General features: G+C 44.7%; 1 protein-coding gene across 1 annotated transcript in view; it reads left to right on the top strand.

The window, feature by feature from the left end:
• The first annotated feature begins 6,963 nt into the window (after window positions 1-6,963).
• HMGA2 (high mobility group AT-hook 2) overlaps window positions 6,964-19,391 on the top strand; it is a 141,880-nt gene continuing 129,452 nt past the window's right edge. The window contains exons 1-2 of the mRNA XM_041756076.1: window positions 6,964-7,281; window positions 9,796-9,882. Of these exons, the coding sequence (XP_041612010.1) occupies window positions 7,171-7,281; window positions 9,796-9,882 (198 nt within the window). The 5' untranslated portion in view covers window positions 6,964-7,170. The remainder of the gene's footprint in view (window positions 7,282-9,795; window positions 9,883-19,391) is intronic.

Genomic DNA, 19,391 nt, shown 5'->3' with positions numbered 1-19,391 from the left:
TGGTGATCACTTGAAGTGGAAAGAGAAAGAGGAGTTAAGAGTGATTCCTGGCTAAGAGTGATTTCTAGCTAAGTAAATCGCTTCTTTAAGATTATTAATTGGGATAAGGCTAGTTTTAGGGAAAACAAGATGGGTCAGCTTCTATTGTTATGCAACAAAGCACCCAAAAATTATGCCTTGAGAACAAAACACAGTATTTATTTTATTCATAAATCTGCAAGTGGGGCAGGGCCCAGCAGGGATCTCTCCTCCCTGATCTATTTACCTCATTTTGGGATGGGTTGGGTGGACCTGGAATTATCTAATTATGTAACCTCTTCCCATGTCCCTCCAGTATGAGGGCTTTAGGAGTTCTAAGATACGGAGACAAAGAGGAGAATGAGAAAGATGGAGGAAGGAAGGCAGAGAGGGAGAGGGAGAGAAGAGAGAGATTGAGGAGGATGGAAAGCAATGCAAGATGATGTGTTTCCATGGCTGCCTTTGCTTCACTATAAGCCCAAAGAGACATAGCAGGTGGGTTGGTGGTTGTGGAGACATTTCCAAACAAACTACATGAGTCATTGTGTTTTGGGAGTTGTCCATAGGATAGAAAAAAGAGGGGAGGTTTATCTGACCAGATCCCTCTTACATCAGTTCTCTATTGTTGCACAGACTTAATGACTTTCAACGTCATTAAAACACCCATTTATTAGGTTACAGTTTTGTAGGTCAAAACCCTCTCTGCTGGGGGTATCACAAGGCTGAGATCAAGGTGATCACCTGAGTTCTCCTTGGGAGGTGTTAGGCAAGATCCTACTTCCAAGCTCATTCTCTTTAGCGGAATTCAGTTCCTTGTGGTTCTACTCAAGAGGTCCCCGTTTCCTGGCAGGCTGGTAGCCTGGGGCTGCCCTCACCAAATAGAGGCTACCCACATTCCTCGCTGTGTTCAAACCAACAATGGCAAGTCAGATCCTTCTTGAGCTCGAAATCTCTAACTTCCTCTCCTAAAATCAGCTAGAGATAACGTTCTGCTTTAAAAGCACACACATGATTAGGTCAGGCTCACCTGGATAATTTATCTTCAGGTAAACTGTACTATCTAACATTATGTTACCATAGGAGTAAACTCCATCATAGATTATGCACGGTGCGTACACCAGGAGCACAAGAAGTCTTGAGGGAGTCATTTTTAACATTCTGCAGGCCACGCTTTGTAGTCTTAAAGCTGATTTAAAAGTTCATATTCTTCCAGTTATCCAAAGCTACTTGATAGCATACCTAGACCAAGATGACAGTATAATGTCAATGAATGAGGGATGGAAATAAAACAATTCCATTTCTGTTCTGCTTCCACGACTTTTGTCAAAACGAATATCCTGTGAATCCTGGCACATATTAGGTACTTAATAAGTATTTGTTGAATGAACTACGGATCAGATAAAGGAGAATAAATATTTGTAAGGGTAAGTGAAAGGCTTAACATAGTAGGTAAATAAGATTTTAAATGAGCAGTTGTTTCAAAAGAGATTTTCTCCAAGTCCAATATGAATTACCTTCCTGAGTCCTAAGAGGACAATAGGTGAGATTAGTGTAAAACCAACTCATGTTTGTTGATTGACCGAATGAGTAGACAAATTCATTTTGTTTGGTGATCTTTGTTTATGGGACTAGAAAGCCTGTCTGACCCCCATCAATAAAATGTTAACTCGCAGCATATATTCTTTCTTTTTTTAAAAAATTTTATTTATTCATGAGAAATAGAGGCACAGAGACACAGGCAGAGGGAGAGGGAGAAACAGGCTCCATGTAGGGAGCCTGATGTGGGACCCCATCCCGGGTCTCCAGGATCACGCCCTGGGCTGAAGGCGGCGCTAAACCGCTGAGCCACCAGGGCTGCCGGGTGAATGAATAAATATATATTCTTTCTTGGTGATCATGTAGGGAAACTTTTTAGAGATTTTTAGAGATTGTTTTTCCTACATTTCATGAACACTAAGCATGTTTTTTTTATTTTTAAAAAATTTTTTAATTTTTCAAAGCATCTTTTAAAAGACATAATTTCTGAAATGTGAGTGTAAGCAGTACAAATGAGTCCATATCAAAACCTTAGAAATATTTTTCAAAAATATGTGTTTACCTAGCACTATCATGGGCTTCAATATACTATATACGTATATGTGTATACTATGCATTCCTTTTTTAAAAAATTTATTTATGATAAGCACACAGTGAGAGAGAGAGAGGCAGAGACACAGGCAGAGGGAGAAGCAGGCCCCCCTGCACCGGGAGACCGACGTGGGATTCGATCCCGGGTCTCCAGGATCGCGCCCTGGGCCAAAGGCAGGCGCCAAACCACTGCGCCACCCAGGGATCCCTATACTATACATTCTGTTCACTAAGTATTAGTTATAATGTTTTCCTGTGATCCCAAATTGACTTCCAAAATATCTGGTTATAATAAATCTGCTTAATTACATACAGAATACACCCATGACTAAGTCAATCTGTTCTAATCTGAGAAAATCCTTAAATTATTCTGTAATTTATGGCTACACTAAAGCACAAACACGATGTGTTAAAGTGCAGTGTGAGAACCTCAGTCTCTTCATCACAGACGCATCTTCTTTATTGTCAAAAGAATTATTCAGATATTTTAATACACGTAATGCTTGTGTAGATTACATGTAATCTCATTAAGAGTAACTTTGGGGATGCCTGGGTGGCTCAGCGGTTGGGCATCTGCCTTCAGCCCAGGGTGTGATCCTGGAGACCCGGGATCGAGTCTCACATCGGCTCCCTGCATAGAGCCTGCTTTTCCCTCTGCCTGTGTCTCTGCCTCTCTCTCTGTGTGTCTCTCATGAATGAATAAATAAAATCTTAAAAAAAAAAAAAGAGTAACTTTGTCATAGCAATAAATTAGCAAGTACCAAAAGTCTATATTATGAACTGAACTCTACCTACACTTAACTGGTGCTAAAAAGAGGTGTTAGAAATACTACCTGAAAAAAAAAAAAAAAAGAAATACTACCTGTCTCCATAAATCTACATATCATTTACATATAAACAAAACACAATTAGAGAACAAGACATCAGTTGTAAAGGAGTCCAGCTCTCCTAACTCTCTAGCCAGTGGCATTTAAATAGGTTACACTGCAGCCCACAGTAAGAGAGAGACTTTAGTGCATATATTTCACTGATCTATATTACATATACCACTAAAATAGAAAAGATACTGGCTAAGATGTGATAAGGCGGTGCCAAGAGAGCCTGAACACTAAGAGAAACACCAATTTCTAAAATATTGAAGAGGTAGTGGGGAAAAAAAGCATCTGAATACAACTTTTACATGCATGTCCTATGCAACTAAAACAGAACTTGTACCTGTGAAATTATTTATTGTATTCTTTTTAAAAAATGACCTGTGAATCCACTGAATAGATTTTACTACCCACTCATGAGCTGACCTGATCCAAACACTGAATCACGTATCACACAGATAATTAGAACCCTTGTTAACATGTAAGAGGAAAGTGTTAATTGTTCAGTTTGATCGGAGGGGCAGAAGAAATGAAATAGCCTCACTGGGATAGAAACCACCTTGGGAAGGTTTCAAATTAGAAATAAGAGTTTCTTATTTCTAATTCATTACCCTCCAATGGATGGGTAATACATGGTGAGATAAAGAAGTAAACAATAAAACAAAAAAAGAAGTAAACAATTGAGCAACTTAAACTGAGGGGCGGGGACCCCCCCCATGTGGATGTAAAAAAACCTCTTCTTCAAAATATAACCATTTAACTTAATAGGGATCCCTGGGTGGCTCAGCGGTTTAGTGCCTGCCTTTGGCCCAGGGCATGATCCTGGAGTCCCGGAATCGAGTCCCGAGTGGGCTCCCTGCATGGCGCCTGCTTCTCCCTCTGCCTGTGTGTCTGCCTCTCTCTTTCATGAATAAATAAATAAATCTTTAAAACACAGACACACACACACAAAAAAAACAAAACAAAAAACAAGGGAGACAAGGACTCTCTCCTCCAAGACTTTCACCCAACCCAGCTTATGCCCAATCTTTAAAAAAAAAAAAAAAAAAAAAACTTAATAAACAGTATAGCACACAGTTTTTTAAAGTCTTGCATATTTTCAAAGATGAAAACACATTGCAACATCTCTCCTACAGGAAATAAACAACAACAACAACAACAAAAAAAAAAACTTGAAGAAAAAAATTAAATATAGCTTCCCGGAATTAAAATCTATAAAACTGATTTAGATTGAAATTTGATGCAACATTTGTTTTATAGCCTTGTGATAAATTCCACAGGGGTCGAACAACCTGATGGCAAAGGGGCCGTGGCCTGAAAGCAAGCGGCCGCACGTTCCCTCCCACTCCCCAATATTTCGTGTGTGTGCTTTGCTTACGGCCAAGGATCAATGCAAATCTCACATTTTTTTTTGGCATCGCCTTCCTGCCAGCCTCTGTGCACGTGCAAGAAATACCCGAGGATGCAACGTACCCACCACTCTTGAACCTGGCGGGCTGGAGCCCTCGGGGATTTCTCCTCCTACATCCATCCTCAGCACTTTCTCTCGAGTCTTTGCAAAAAAGCAAGCAAACAAAAACAGAGCGAGAGGCCCGTCTCGTGTGTGTGTGTAAGGACCACGCGCACGGCACAGCGCGACTGGGAGCACATTTTTTTTTTTTTTTTAAGTGCAAACTCTGCAGTTAGGAGGTGTCACCGCGGTGCTTGGTACATGGAGTTTCGATCCCTTTGGTGCAGATACCGTCTCCCGGCCGGGCCCGTTAGAGCCCTCCCTGCCTCCCGCCCCCGGGCAACTGCGGGGCTCCATCCGGAGGGAGGGAGGCGCTCCCCGTGCAGCGCGGCTAAGCGTTCCCAGACCCGGGAGAAGCTCCGGGTTCCCGCGGGGCACTCAACGTGCAGGGAAGGGTCCCGGCGCTGCACGGGGCAGCTGGAAACCGATTTAAAATGGCAACGCGGACCAATCAGCGCCGCCGCGCCCGGCACACATTTACACGCGCCTCCTGCACAGGCGCGGCGCCCCCGGCTGCGCCCCGCTCCCCGCGCGGGGCTGTAAAGCAGGCGTTTGTATTCCACGGTGGTCTGTATTCGGGGGGCGGGGGACCTTTCTTCCTCGGGTGAACGTTTTCATTCTGGAATCGCTCCAAAATAATTTGGGGCGTGATGTGTGAAAACCCGAACCTCATTTTTTCGGGCGTTTTTTTCTCTCCCCCCCCCCTTTCTTATTCAAGGATGAAAAGAGGTCCCTTTTTAAAATGCACTCCACCTTTTTTTTTTTTTTTTAATAAAAAAAAAAAAAAACCGGACTGTGGTCATTACAGTGCTCACATAACTCAGAAACAGCCCAAGCAATAAAATTAGGACTTGGCAGAGAGGGAGTTCCTAGGGAAGAGGTTAAAGCTAGGTAAAGCGCAGGGAGAGGTGGGCACTTGGCGCAGTTTTGGGGGGCAGGGGAGCGGCGGGGTTCTCGCGGGGGGCGACCCGTCTGCCCTGCGTTGGAGCGCCAGCCCGGAGTCGGGGAGACTTGGCGTCGCCTCTAGGGTTTCCCGGGCGGCGGCGGGGGAGGGCGGGCAGGAGGGACCGGGACCAACAAACCTCACCGAAAGGAGCCGGCGCGCTCCGTGTGCATGTGTGCACATTGTTTGCACGTGTGCATGTCTGCGAAGGTGCGTGCGTAGCTGCGTGCAAGCGCGCGTGTGCTTATGCATGCGTGCGGCTGTGCGAGTGTGGACGGAGTTGCACGGCTGGGTCGTGCGGTGTGTGATGAGGGCTCTCTCGCCGGCCGAGCACGGCTGGCTGCCGGGGGCCGGTTGCTACGGCTCCCCGGGACCGCGACCTCCGCCGCTCCCCGCAGTGTGGAGGAGCAGGTAAAGGCCAAGCCCCGAAACGCGGCTCCGGGGCGGCCTCCTTGCGGTGCCTTCCTGGGACCGCCGCCCAGGGGCGACCTCGGGCAGCCGGCGGGGACCGCGGGCGGCGGCGGGCCGCCCCGGGATGCCCGGCCTGTCCCTTTAACCCCGCCGCCGGGCGGGAGCACGTGAGCGGGGCTTCGGGTGGCACCCGGGCGCCGCCGCCGCCGAGCAGTTGCATTTCGAACGCTGCCTCTGGCCCGCGGCCAGGCGCCTGGGCTCGGCGGTCCGCCGGGCCTCCCTCCTCCTCCTCCTTTCCCTCCTGCGCAGCCCCCTCCCCTTTTTCCGCCCACGATTAGAGGTGGGCACTCCCTCCCCTGCACGCCAACCCCGCCGCCCCCTCCCCAAGCGCGCGCGCGCGCACACACACACACACTCACTCACTCACTCACTCACTCATCCCGCTTGCATCCTGGGGCAGGAACTCAGAAAACTTCCAGCCCGGGCAGCGCGCGCTCGGTGCAGGACGCAGGAGCGAGCAGCCGTGCCCTCCGCCCGTGCGCCGCCGCCGCCGCCGCCGCCGCCGCCGCCGCCGCCGCCCGCTCCCGCCCCCGAGGACGCGCGCTGCCCCCCGCGCTCCGTCCTCCGCCGCCGCGCCAGCCGCGTCCCCATCCCCATCCCGATCCCGATCCCGATCCCGATCCCGGCAGGACCTCCCCATCCTCCTCTTGCCTTCTGACTGCCCTACGCGCTCTTTGCTTTCTCTCTCGCTCTCTCGCTCTTTCTCTTTCTTGCTCTGCGAGCGCCGAGCGCGGGGGAAGAGGAGGAGGCATTCTCTCCCCGCCTAACATTTCAAGGGACGCGATCCCCTCCAAGTCTCTTCCACTTGCAAGCCGCTTCCGAAGTTGCTACCGGTGACCGCAACTCCGGATCCCACGCCGAGAGGGGAGCCTCCCGGCTGCAGAGCCTCCTTCGCGCGCTCGCTTCCCCCTCCTCTCGCTACCTCCACCGCCACCTCCACCTCCGCACCCACCCGCCGCCTGCAGCAGCGCCTCCTCTCCTCTCCTCTCCTCTCCTCTCCTCTCCTCCTCCTCCTCCTCCTCCTCCTCCTCCTCCTCCCCTCTTCTCTCTGGCAGCCGCTGGACGTCCGGTGTGGATGGTGGCAGCGGCGGCAGCCTGAGCAGCAGCAGCCCTCGCAGCGCGCCGGCTCTCGCCCGCCCGCCTCGCCCTCCTCCTGCAGCCCTCGCGCCCGATCTCCCGAAAGGTGCGGGGCCCGCTCGGGGCGGCGGCGGCGGCGAAGCGGAGGCAGGATGAGCGCACGCGGCGAGGGCGCCGGGCAGCCGTCCACTTCAGCGCAGGGACAACCTGCCGCCCCGGCGCCGCCGAAGAGAGGACGCGGCCGCCCCAGGAAGCAGCAGCAAGTCAGTACGCGGGCGGGCCGGCGGCGGCAGCCGGCTCGGCTCCCCGGGCGCGGGCTGCGGAGTCCTCGGCGCCGGCGCGCGGCGGAGCCCCGGGGCGCCCGCGCGGCTCGCGGCGGGGAGGCGGGGGCGGGCGGAGCGCGTCCGGGGACTTTCGCTATTGTGCACGAGACCCGGCGGCCGGGGGCGCACGACCCGGGGCTCGCCGGGCACCTCCGGAGCGCGCGGGGTCCCGCGGGGGTGGGAGGGAGGTGCGGGCGGTGCGGGGGTGGGGGGGCGCGGGCCGCGCGGGGCTGGGGGCGCGGGGCCGATTCTCCCGCCAAGCGGGGCGGCCGGCGGGCTGCAGACTGGCGCGCCGCCGCCGCCGCCGCCCCCTTGGCGCCCTCCCCGAGCTCCCGGTGGCCCGAGACTCGCGCCCTCGCGACAAAGACCTCGTGGGCCCGCCCGGTGCCCTTCGGGCTCTTTAAACGCGGCGCGGCGGCCGCCGCGGGGTCCCCGGGAGGGCGCTGCGGGGGGCCGGGGTCCCGGCGGGACGGGACTCGCCGGCTCGGCCGGGGGCGCGGCGGCAAGCAGCGCCCGAGAGCGAGCGCACGGTAGCGGGGTCGCTGCCTCGGCCCCCCGGGGCCCCTGAGCGGGGGACGTGCGACGGGCTTCCCCGGGGCGAGCGGCTGGGGGCTGGGAGGCGACGATCGCGGGGCGCCCGGGACCCCGCGGAGTGCACGGTTTTGTCTGTGGATGCAGCCAGTTAAGCTGCAGCGGGCGCTTGCAGAGCTGCGCGCAGCGCCCGGGCCGCGGGTTTTGTTCGCCGCGAGTTCCAAGCCTCGGCGGGCCGGGCTGCAGCGGGACTCGTCCGCGGAGAGCATTTAAACTCCGCTTCCGCGGGCTTTAAGACTTCCCCTGCGAGCCCGAGCCTTGGAGCGCTTCCTCCACGGCAAATAGGCCGATTAGAAAATAATCCTGGAGCCCCCTCCCCCCCTCTCCGAGCTGCCCGAGAGCAAGGTGGAGGGGGGTGTGGGGGGGGAATCGAGCAACGTTTGCTTGGCCAGAGCGTTTTAGAAAAACTGAAAGGGTTGTACCTTTTTTGAAATCATCAAAGGAAACAAGCCAATCTGGAGGCCCCGGAGTTTTCCCGCTCTGCCCCAGCGACACTTTAAACCGCGCTGGGAGCCAGTCTTCCACCTCCCAGGAAGGCTCTGCGCCCCCCCCACCCCCCACTCCCCACCAAGACCTGTTTCCCACCCGTCCCCCCCAGCCCACACTAACTCTAAATTGTCCCCCTCCCCACCTCCCCCCCCCCAAAAAAAAAGAATGCAAAAGAAATTGCAGTGGGAGCTGGAGGTGATTGGAGGTTTTACCTTGGAGTGAACGCAGAGTTCACAAAGAAAGAAAAATGTGTCTCCGGTGTGTTTGCCCCGGATGTGCCCACTGGCGCTTGGTGGTCCCAGAGAAGCTTGCAGGGAGTCTTCCTCAGGTTCTCTAAATATGAGGATGCGAATTTTCATCGAAGACTTCCATGCGTTTTAAGTTAGTTAGTCTCATTTAATCACCGAATCCGAAGGAAACGTAAATTGGTGATTCACCGCATAAATATTTAAGATCTGGAATATTAATCATCGCATTCTCTTAACCACTTGAGTATTTACTACTTGGCATAGAAGTCATTTAAAGTCTTGCTAAACCTATTGATAGTTTCAATTTCTCCTTCCCAGACACTTCCATTCTGCCTCCTTCCCCGCCCCCCTCCCCTGTTAGTTTTCTCCAATCTACCCCCTTCCAGAAGAGTTTTCTCAAAAGCAGGTTTTGGAGGAAATGCTTGTTTTTATCAAAAGGCATTTAAATGTAGGCTAGAGACCATGCCTCCAACTCCAAAAGGAAGTGGAGAACTGAAGCAATTATCTAGATAATTCAAGCAAAACCTCCCACAACAGATTTATCATAATTATTTGGAAATTTTAGGGAGAACGGAGTTATTTTGAATTGAAGATCTTGGATAATTGCTCCAATACTTCACACAATGTGTTGATCGAGTCATAATTGACTTACAATGCAGATACACAGAGATGATTAAAAACTATCTTTTCAATAGGGAAGATTGTTGAAATATTTATGATGTTAGCTTCATATTTCTGTTGTTTGAAATGCTAGTACAATGAGTAGTAGCATTCCTCTAAAGTATTTATAAGTCGCCAAATGCATAACCACTCAAATTTTATACCTTTAAAATGTGTAATTCCTTCTAGAACCTGCAGCCTTGTCAGCCTTTGTTACCTTTGTGGAGTTGAAACAAGAATCTAGTTTTCAAATGCAAACTAGAATTTCCTATTGGAATCCTTGGATTAAAAGTATAGTTATCTCCTCTTTCTGTAAACTCAGTACCATCATCATTCCATGTATGCTCTTCCTGAATGTGTTCCAACAGTTCTTTTGAGCAGCACATGCAGAAAATATAACTGTAGAGTCAGGGTCCATTTCTTTCAGACACTCTTCCACAACAGCATTTTTTCCCCCCACACTTAGGAGCCAACCGGTGAGCCCTCTCCTAAGAGACCCAGGGGAAGACCCAAAGGCAGCAAAAACAAGAGTCCCTCCAAAGCAGCTCAAAAGGTGAGATTTCTCAAGCTAAGTCGTCCCCCCCTCAACTTTCTCTATGACCACAGGAACTTCCGTCCCTGTAATTTCCCATTCTAGATCCAAACCTAAGGATTTGTCCCAACTGGGTAACCCAAGACTCATTTCCTACCTCTGCTGTGTCTGAGCGAAGTAAGATTTCTAAGCAGTTGCTAGCTTAATGAAGATGCTTCCAGTGTTGTTCTTAAACAAACAATCACCAAATAATATGAAACTCAAAACCAGGGGTGGGAGGAATGGAGAAAGACGCAGTTAAGATCTGGGCCAGTTGTGAAAGAGTTAAAAGTAAGTCAAAACTATAGGATTTGCTTGATGGTGATGTTTGCAATTTCCTTCAAAAATAATAAAGATTGATTTGCTTTGTGCTGATGTACATGATTATATGTAAACCCAAATCCTTCCATAAGGTTAAGTACTTTGCCAAATGATAATTAGAAGTAAATCCAATTATGGGATGCTGGAGAAGAAAAATTTCATGAATTCTACAGATTTAAATGTGATGATAAAGTATGTTGTTTGTTTACAGTAAACATGCAATATAACATAATCTTTCAAAATGCCTTTCCATCAGGTGATACAGCAGTGCTCTAAAATGGGGTGAGAAGCTTTTTAAACAAGTATTGGATTTAGTTTATTGTGTATTTTGGGGCAGGATAGAATCCAGTCCATTATAAGTTCTCGTGGTTTTATGTATAAATTTTAAAATGCAATTTGAAGCAACTTCATGTTGCTTGTATTTGAGCTAGCAAAGAGGAAATATCTCAGGGTCAAGGCATGTTCAGAGAAGCGAAGGTGAATATAAAACTCACTTCTTTTGGCTCTATAACGTAATCCAAAGAAGTTTCTGTATCTTATTTGCAGGGCTGTATATTAGTTGAAAACAGAGTTCAAGATTGAGCAGTGAATTTTGGTAAATTTTATGTATACCCTTTTAGTAGGCGTGAGTACATCACGTACAGTATTTGTTAGAAAGGGTTATAAGATCATCTTTGGGGACTGATGTTTTGTGTGGTTTTCTCTGTGACTGTGGGCACTAACCATGTTAGACGTGATAGTTTTCAGTGTTGTAAACTGCCATAGCAACCAGTGATACATATAAAGTTGTTTAGGGAGTAACTATGAGTTCTTGTCTGTTCTATTTTAATAATCCTGAACAGAGCTGAAGTGAAGGAGCAGATTCCTCATGTCTTTAAATACAGCTGCTTCACACAGGGAAGATTTAATTGTGACCCACATTTAATCAATAAACTTTCAAGTAGCTCTAAGTGACCTTGTCATTTAGAGCTGACTGTATATAATCTGGTATTTCTAATATGAATATTTCCCATTTGTTACATTTTTGCCTGCTTTATGAAATTAGCTGAAGGGGGCTAATTTAACAAAGGAGGTTTTAAATGTTGCACAAGTTTGTGGGGTTTACCTAACTTAATTTTACTCTAGTGAAATGGCAAAGGAATATCTTGGTAGGTAGCTAACAGACATTGAAACTCTGATGTAACTGCTCTGAAAAAATGCATCATCACAACATCTCCCAGGAAGAAATCTGTATATCCCATCATAAATAATTTATTTAAAATTTAAGACAAAAAGAAAAGAAAAATGAATCTTATCTTTCAGATTTCACTGTATTGCATTTTTTTGAATGAGTAAATTGATGCTTCCATCACCTTCTTTCTCTTCATTTTGAAAAATTTACTACTGGCTAACAAAATCTTTATTGATAAAAGGAAAACTGAGACTTGTGTCCAATTTACTACCTAAAGCAAAATAGCAAAAAAAAAAAAAAAAAAAAAAAAAAAATTGGTCTCCTCCCAAGGAAGGTTTGATTTATTTTTAGTTGCTTTAGTAATAGGCGTTTACAAGTGATTCTACTAGGCTACTCATCTTTCTGATAATTCTTCATGTAGATATGTACATTATTACAATTTCTAAAGCAGAGATAGATTTTCTTTTTCCCACAGAAATCTTTCCCTGAGGTCTTTCATTCCTCCAGACAAAATTATTTCACACAATTCTGTTATAAAAGTGCCTTCTAATAAAAATGAGTAAATATATTTGCCATAACACGACTGTTACATTTCTTCAGTTTTATAGATTACGCTTCATTTGGAGAAGATAATACTTTGCAAAATAATGAATGACATTGATGAATTGTTCATGGCATGTGTAAACTTAAGGTATTTTCACTTTCAAATCAGTATTTATTAAGTTTGCTACTACTCTATGTAAACATGATTATCAAACATATTTGTTTATCAAACATATTGTATTCTGACAAAACATGGTTGTTAGGATTTTTGAGAAGCAATCTTTTTTACGAAAGGTTATATTGTTCATAACATGTAAGATCAACATACCCTGCTAGACTGACCAGAGTAGATATGAGAAGTCTCCTATGATTAATAAATTGGATATTCTCGTGCAAACTGAGACTCATCCAGATGAAAAATATAAAACAAAACTGGTAAGTATATAGGAGAACAGAGCTCTAAAATTAGAAGAGATGCAGTGGACACTGGAATCCTGATGATATTGTGTGTTTAAAATTTCTTGCTCCTTGGAGTTTCTTTGCTTACAGAGTTTGTGTTTGGACTCAGTAACTGGCCTTGGGGCATTTGAAAACAAAAATGCTTGTTGGAAAATTAGCAATGTGAAACTTGACAATGCACGCTGCATGTTGCAAGACCAAGTGGAGGACTAGTGAATTAGCAATCACTTTAATTTCAGGCCATAGTCAATATAAAATTGACTTGTGTAATATATAAAACAAACATTTATGGAAGCACAATTTGTTGTGCTTGGAACTTTTGGAGGAGAAAGGTAATGGTTCTTCAATCTGCTTATATTCCAATAATATAATCCAACAGATTCCCACGGATGACCATTATGTGGTGATTCTAATCATTGCTGAGAAACCCAATCTCTGAGTGCTCAAAATCTGTCCCTGAACCAACTTCATATTGCTATCTTAATAGAAAAAAAAAACCAGAAGTTACTATTTTCCTGAATAAATAATTTGTGTGTGTGTGTGTGCATGTGTATATGCATGTGTGCCTATGTCTTGACCTTTTAATTTATGTTTTAGATTGAGATATACCTATGACCAGTGGTCTCTCAATTTCATTTTTGTTTTGCTTTGTTTTCCTCTCATGTTTGTGCTGGTTGGAAATACTTTGTATTTTTGCATTCTGCCCGTTTAGAGAAGAGAAAGATGTAATCTCCTGGTTGTGTAGGGTTTTTATTGTGGCTTTATAATCATGAGAGAATCCTGGAGGGGCTGTCACTCATACTCCACTTTATGTATAAGGTCACAAGTCCAGTTCAGCTGTAAGCCTCAAGCTAATTCTTATTCAGGTACTTTCAAGGAAAGAAAAAAAAAAAAAAAACACCTCTTTTTTTCTGAGATTGAATTAAATTTTAATAGAAGGAAATTGCATATAAAAGGATCTCAGGTGTAAGATGGCCCTACTTCATAGGGTCATAGATTTGCTTGAACTTCCTTTTGACTTTAGGTGTAATGACCAGAGCTAGAGAGCAAGGTGCAGAACAAAAATACCGTGTAGGTAAAGTATGTGTACTTCAAGTAATCTCTTCAGGTGAATATTTAATCTGCATCTTCCATTTGCTTGTACAAAAAAGGCCTGGTATTGATTGGACACTATAAAGGCAGATTTGTGCTTTTTTCTAATTGCATTCTTAGAAACGTGGTTGATTTTTTTTCATAAATGATGACTAATGCCAAGCACAGGTATTTTATGATAAGAAAATGTAGGTTTTATTCATCATTTCAGAAATGTTAGAGCGTAGATGCTGAGTGAGGATAAGATTTTTTTTTTCCAGAATATAATAGGCCCAACTGAAAGAGTAACCAGAGGCATCATTATTAGGTAAGTCAGGGAAAGATGAGCATTGCAAAGTTACCATACAGTTCCAGCCTATGGTTTTAGTATTATTTCCTTTGATTCCTGTGTGTTTGAATGGCAGGCAATTTCCACTGGGATTCAGGGCACTATCTGAGCATTCACATGTATCCAGACAGATGGAGTTAAGGAAAACCTAAGTGTTATCTCCATTATCTTGATCTTTTATGCTGATTTACCTGAATAATTGACTTTTCTTTTTCTTCCCCACTTCACTTTGCCACGGAGGACCAAGCCTTGAATGCGTGCATCAGTAAATTCTATCTGGTAATGCCTTTGAATCATCATAGATTATGATCCAAATATGGATGATTCAAAAGTGTTTGAATTCTTTTATGAAGTAACTTTATATCAAGGGACCCCTAGTTTGATTTTTCTGGAAGCTGTCATTCTTCTGAACTTACCATCCAGAGCTCCTCATTGCTTTGACTGACCCAGCCACACTGGCTCATTTTTATCTCAAAGTCCCAACTAATCATTCTGCAAAGGAGATAGAGCATCCCCAATTGGGATTATGTTGTGTTTCAGTTCTTTCTTTAGAATGGGTGGAGACTGAAGAGCATTTTATGTCACTTAAGTCAGACCTCTCTTGTCAGCTCACCCTCTGCAGTTTTCAGAGCTCACCTTGGAACCCCCTTGGCACAGTGAATCTCACTCTCCTAGACTCTGAAACTCTCAGTTACGAATTTTTGTTCTTCTCCTCAGGAGAAAAAGATTGAAAAGTGATGATGTTTTAGGCTCCTGTTTTGTTCTCCTCTGTTCTCTGTTGTTTTTAAGACACTGGACAGTTTTGAATGGCATCTTCTGATCGATTTAGAGAGGAATGGTGCAGTCACTTTATTTTCTCCAGGGTGACATAGGGGGCAGTTTGCTCAGAAGATAACCCCTGTGAACTCTTGTATCGGAGCTATTGTTTTTTTTCTGATTCCAAAAAAAAAGTAGAGTGATGGTTTAAAGGAGGAGAATCTTAAACTTTGAAAATAGCTCTTCCTGTCATTTTGGCCTTGGCTTTGGTTTAGTGTTTGTATAGGTGAAGACAGGCATGTGTAAATAATGACATGAGAGTCGACAATAAAGGGCTTCCTTGGGTAAAATGAGCATGAACTACAGTGGACGATAGGATTTGCTTATATTTCCTATTGTAAAATATGCAGTGATGGCAACCCCTTTTAAAGACTAAAAATGATTGTACTTGAAATTTGGAAATCCACAGAACTGGATTGTCAGAAAGGTAAAATGAGAAATCCTCAGTACTTAGTCTAATTGCTCAGTCCAGTTGATTTTTGACTCTCATGCACATTGATTTGCACTGTTTATATATTTAAACGAACAACTGGAAGAAATAAAATGTGGCTTTCTGGACTTGGGTGGCTTGCTCCATATGCTCTGAGCTCTGCAGACCTTAGTCTACAAATGTATATGCCAAGGTACATGAAAACAAAACAAGTGACTATGCCCAAATGTTTTTATAGCTTTTTTTTAGGTTATTATTATTATGATTATTTTTGATCTGTGTGCAGAGGTGCTGATTGATTTGGGGTGAGAGAGTTTGTGCTTTCAAGCGTTATCACAGTACATATAAAATGTGATGAGAGCATTTAAAGTAACAAAATTTAATAGCTATCCAAATTTGACCCAAAAGTCAGCATTGGATAATTCTCCTGGTTTCCATTCTCAGCAATTGTCCATGTCCTTACAGGAGGCTTAGAAATGTTTTACTTTCAACGACTCATTTGATTTTCACCCTAGAAGTTTTTCTTTTCTTTCTTTTTTTTTTTTTCTTTTTTAAATTTGCCCATGGCTCTTTTATTTTATATGAAATCTCTCCCAGAAGAACAGACCCTTTATTGGCCTTGAAATCACATTGGGCCTCAGTTTCACTGCTTGTGAATGTGGGCAGTTGGCTTAATCTCACATTTTGTGAAACGGGGCAAGTAATAGCTGTCCTATATAAAATATGGAGGGAGAAAAAAAATTAGGTTTGAGCACCTACCATGTGCTGGAGCTTTTGTCCGGCACTTTACATAAATATTAGCTCCTTCATCCTCTGATGTAGATAGATAGAATGGTCTTCATTTCACCAGTGAGAAAACTGATCCCAAGATGTAAACTGTGACATATCTAACGTTCACCTCTAGAAAACGGTGGCACCTGGGCCTGAATTCAGATCTCACTCTAAAGCTTCTGATCTTTCTACTACTATGTGCTGTCGGATATGTTGTAAAATGCATATACATTTTTACAATAAGTCCTCTTATTGTGACAGTGTAGTTTATGTTATCTCCAGGAATGTCAAATGCAGGTTAGAAGTCAGGTGTCAGGAAACCCTTTGGAGAGAAGTTCTCTACAAGCTTATAAAGAGATTGGAAATGGGTACTTCCTGCAGCCAATACCCCCAGACTTCTGGCCCCCAGAACCCACAGGGCCATGTCTTTGGAGGTCAGAACACATCCAGTTTTCTTATTTGTTCAATGAAGGGTCTAGATGAATTGCTTTCTGAAGTTCCTGCCAAGCTACAGAATTCTGATGGCAAGAGGGAAATAAGACACACGTGCTGTAAACACCAGTGTTTCTTTCCTTCCTTCTTCATCCAATAAATGTGTGAGCACATCTTACGTACCAGGCCCTGATGTAAGCACTGTTTCCAAGCTTAAGAGTTCTATTTGTTAGGTGGATTTCCTTTTTCAATTAATTTTTCTTTTTAATGTGGAGTACATCTGAGAGCCTGGGGTACCAGACTTCTTAGAAAAAAAGGGGAAAAAATTACATTTCCCAGTTAACATTCTTCCCAACCCTCGTGAACTTGCTTCTAAGCATATCATAAAACTACATATACAGTTCTGAATCGAAACTTTTTTTTAAAAAGAGGCAAAAATATGAAAAGCAAGGAATAAATAACACTTCTAACAAGATATGTGGTAGTTGCAAATATTCGTATAATCATGTGTCCATAGTCTGAAATTTCAGTTCTTACAAATGCACAATTCCCAGCCTCTTTCCCCCACCCCTCACCCTGCCACTCCCATAAGCTGTAAATACTTAGAACAAGTTACTGTCTCAATTTTACACGGGTTTGTAGTATAGAACGACATTCCACTCTGGTGAAGGAAAACCAAATATATAACCCCACAGTATTGTATATGTTGATGTATTAAAAACAAAACAAGCCTCTGAAATGTTTTGTCTTCTATTGAAAAATAATATTCCGAAGAGCATTAAACACAGGGGGAAAAAAAGTTAAAGCCAGTGTTTTCCTCTGTGTAAAAACCCTGGATCTCTGCTGGTTTACAAACTAAAATCCTAACTTGTTTTGCAGCCTTTGTGAAGTTTGATCAGAATGATTAAATAATGTGGGTTTTAAAGAACAATGAAAACCTCCCAGATCGACGCCACACAGCACAGCTAATGTGTTTCTTGTAGATGTGGACTCAGAAGAGGGTTTCAGTTTACATGTCACACTGGCCTGAAGACCAAGGAGCAAGTTTGCTTTTAACAAGTCCAAGTGATAATTGTGATATTTTGCCCTTTAGTTAATGGTGCGAATTTTATTTTTGAATAGGCTTTTTGTGAGTGCGATGCTCGTTTTCAAGTCCTCTTATTTGCAGGGCTTTCTCTCCCTCTGAGAGATTTGCTTTCTCTGACTTGGAAATGCAGTGAAACCCTTTTAGAAAACAACCTCCTCTTCAGCAGATTTTAGATACGCCCAGAGCACACCTGAAACAGGACAACTGTGTGGAGAGAGCCTGGTGTGGCTCTGCTGGCCTCCAGGGTCGATAGCCTCCTCCTCTTAAACCCACCCACCATCCCTGTGCCCACTAAGGGACTTCTATCTTCCACATTTGGGTCATGTACTACTGGATAAACCGTGCAGTCTCCCCGTTGATCCCAAAGATTAAATCAGACACTGCCTCTGTATTGGGGAATTTTGTACTCCTGGAACTCCCTATGTACTAGCCAGGGGGTCTCTTGAAAACTTCATCCTAAAGGTGACAGATGGGTGTGTAGTGGAATATTTGCATTGACTGACCCTTCTTTGAGATTGGACTAACTTGAAGGAAAACCTTCCCTTGAAGACTTCCATCTTGTTGGGAGTCAAGGAACTTGTAGCCAGCACCTCCTGTAGGGTGGGCCCTTGGCTCCTCCCGGGAGGCGTTATCTCCTTTTCACACATGAAACCGGATTAAGGTTTTCAGGGACCTGCCCAGAGTCCGAGCAGGGGTTTGAATCGAAGCTTTCCAAAGTAGAGTCTGTGTTCCTGTGAAGACAACTCCCTCTTGGGGAGACAACAGTCAGGAGGCGGCTTGTGGTTCCCTGGGCACCCCTGGCTTTCCTTAACCTCATGCACGCCCTTATAGCTCAAGGGAGGACAGTGCCACTAACCCCTGACAGTAAGTGATTCTTTTGTGGAGCCATTCACCGTGCCCAAAGCTGACGGTTACACTGACTTCCTAAAAGCTACCCAGTTTCCTTCTATTGGGGGACTGAGCTGAGTCAGCGACCAATTTTAGTTGACTCAAATATCTCTATAAGGTAGCGCATGTATGTAGGCTAAGGGGGGGGGGTACTATTGTTAGGAGGGGAGGAACCCAGTCTTTAGAGGCCAACAGAACTGGGTTCAAAAAAAAAAAAAAAAAAAGAACTGGGTTCAAATCCCAGGTGAGCCATTTATCGCCTTTGGGTGTGCCTTTCCTCAACTATATAAGACTCAGTCACTCATCTGCAAAATGAGAGAAATAATAATACCTACCTTATAAGGTTGTTGTAAAGATTAAAGATTAACACATGTGCTCAAGAAATGTGACCTAACAGTATTAAAGTTATACAGATTTTTGGTGAATTCCTAGGACCCGTTGGAGAGTAATGCCAGGTCAAGGAGGTACTATTTGTGAGAAATCTTGTGGCTTATTTTGTGTGTGTCTATCTATCTATCTATCTATCTATCTATCTATCTATCTATCTATCATCTATCTACCTATCATCTATTTCCATCTATTTTTATAAGACAGATTGAAGAGAGAAAGTCTACTTGGCAGTGTAGACAGTCATAACAGGTAATTTTAGTATCACTGTACCAAGTACCTATTGGCTGCTAGCTTAGGTAACAAAAGCAAAATGCAAAACAAGTTATCCTGGCTCAGGTTACTTGTATTTTTGTGTTTATGTAGCCTTGGGACGATTCTCATATATGCAAGAGCACGTACTATTCTTTACCCTGAAAAGTATAAACATATGTTTTTATAGGAGGATGTGTGTCTTGTGTGTGTATGTGTGTTTTGGTGTATTTGGGGAGTGGAGTAGGGTCGGTAAACATAGGGAAATTACTTTATAGATTATGTTAAAATTTGATTCAAAGGGCAAAAACCAACTTTGATACCAGAGAAATCTTCTATGAAACAAAACAAACGCTCAAGGTGGTTAAAAATATATTCATGTCATGCTTGTGTTGAGTGGGAGCTTCTTGATAGTAATATACGTTTTTATTAATCATTATCTTTGGCACCCTTAGTTTTCGCCACAGGGACAAACATTGATGATTTCTGCTAACTTTTTTTCCCCTCTGCTTTC

Source organism: Vulpes lagopus, chromosome 5 (genome assembly GCF_018345385.1).
Source record: "Vulpes lagopus strain Blue_001 chromosome 5, ASM1834538v1, whole genome shotgun sequence".
Classification (NCBI taxonomy): domain Eukaryota; kingdom Metazoa; phylum Chordata; class Mammalia; order Carnivora; family Canidae; genus Vulpes; species Vulpes lagopus.
The sequence above is the reverse complement of the archived record's forward strand: the minus strand, read 5'-3'. Positions and strand labels throughout refer to the sequence as shown.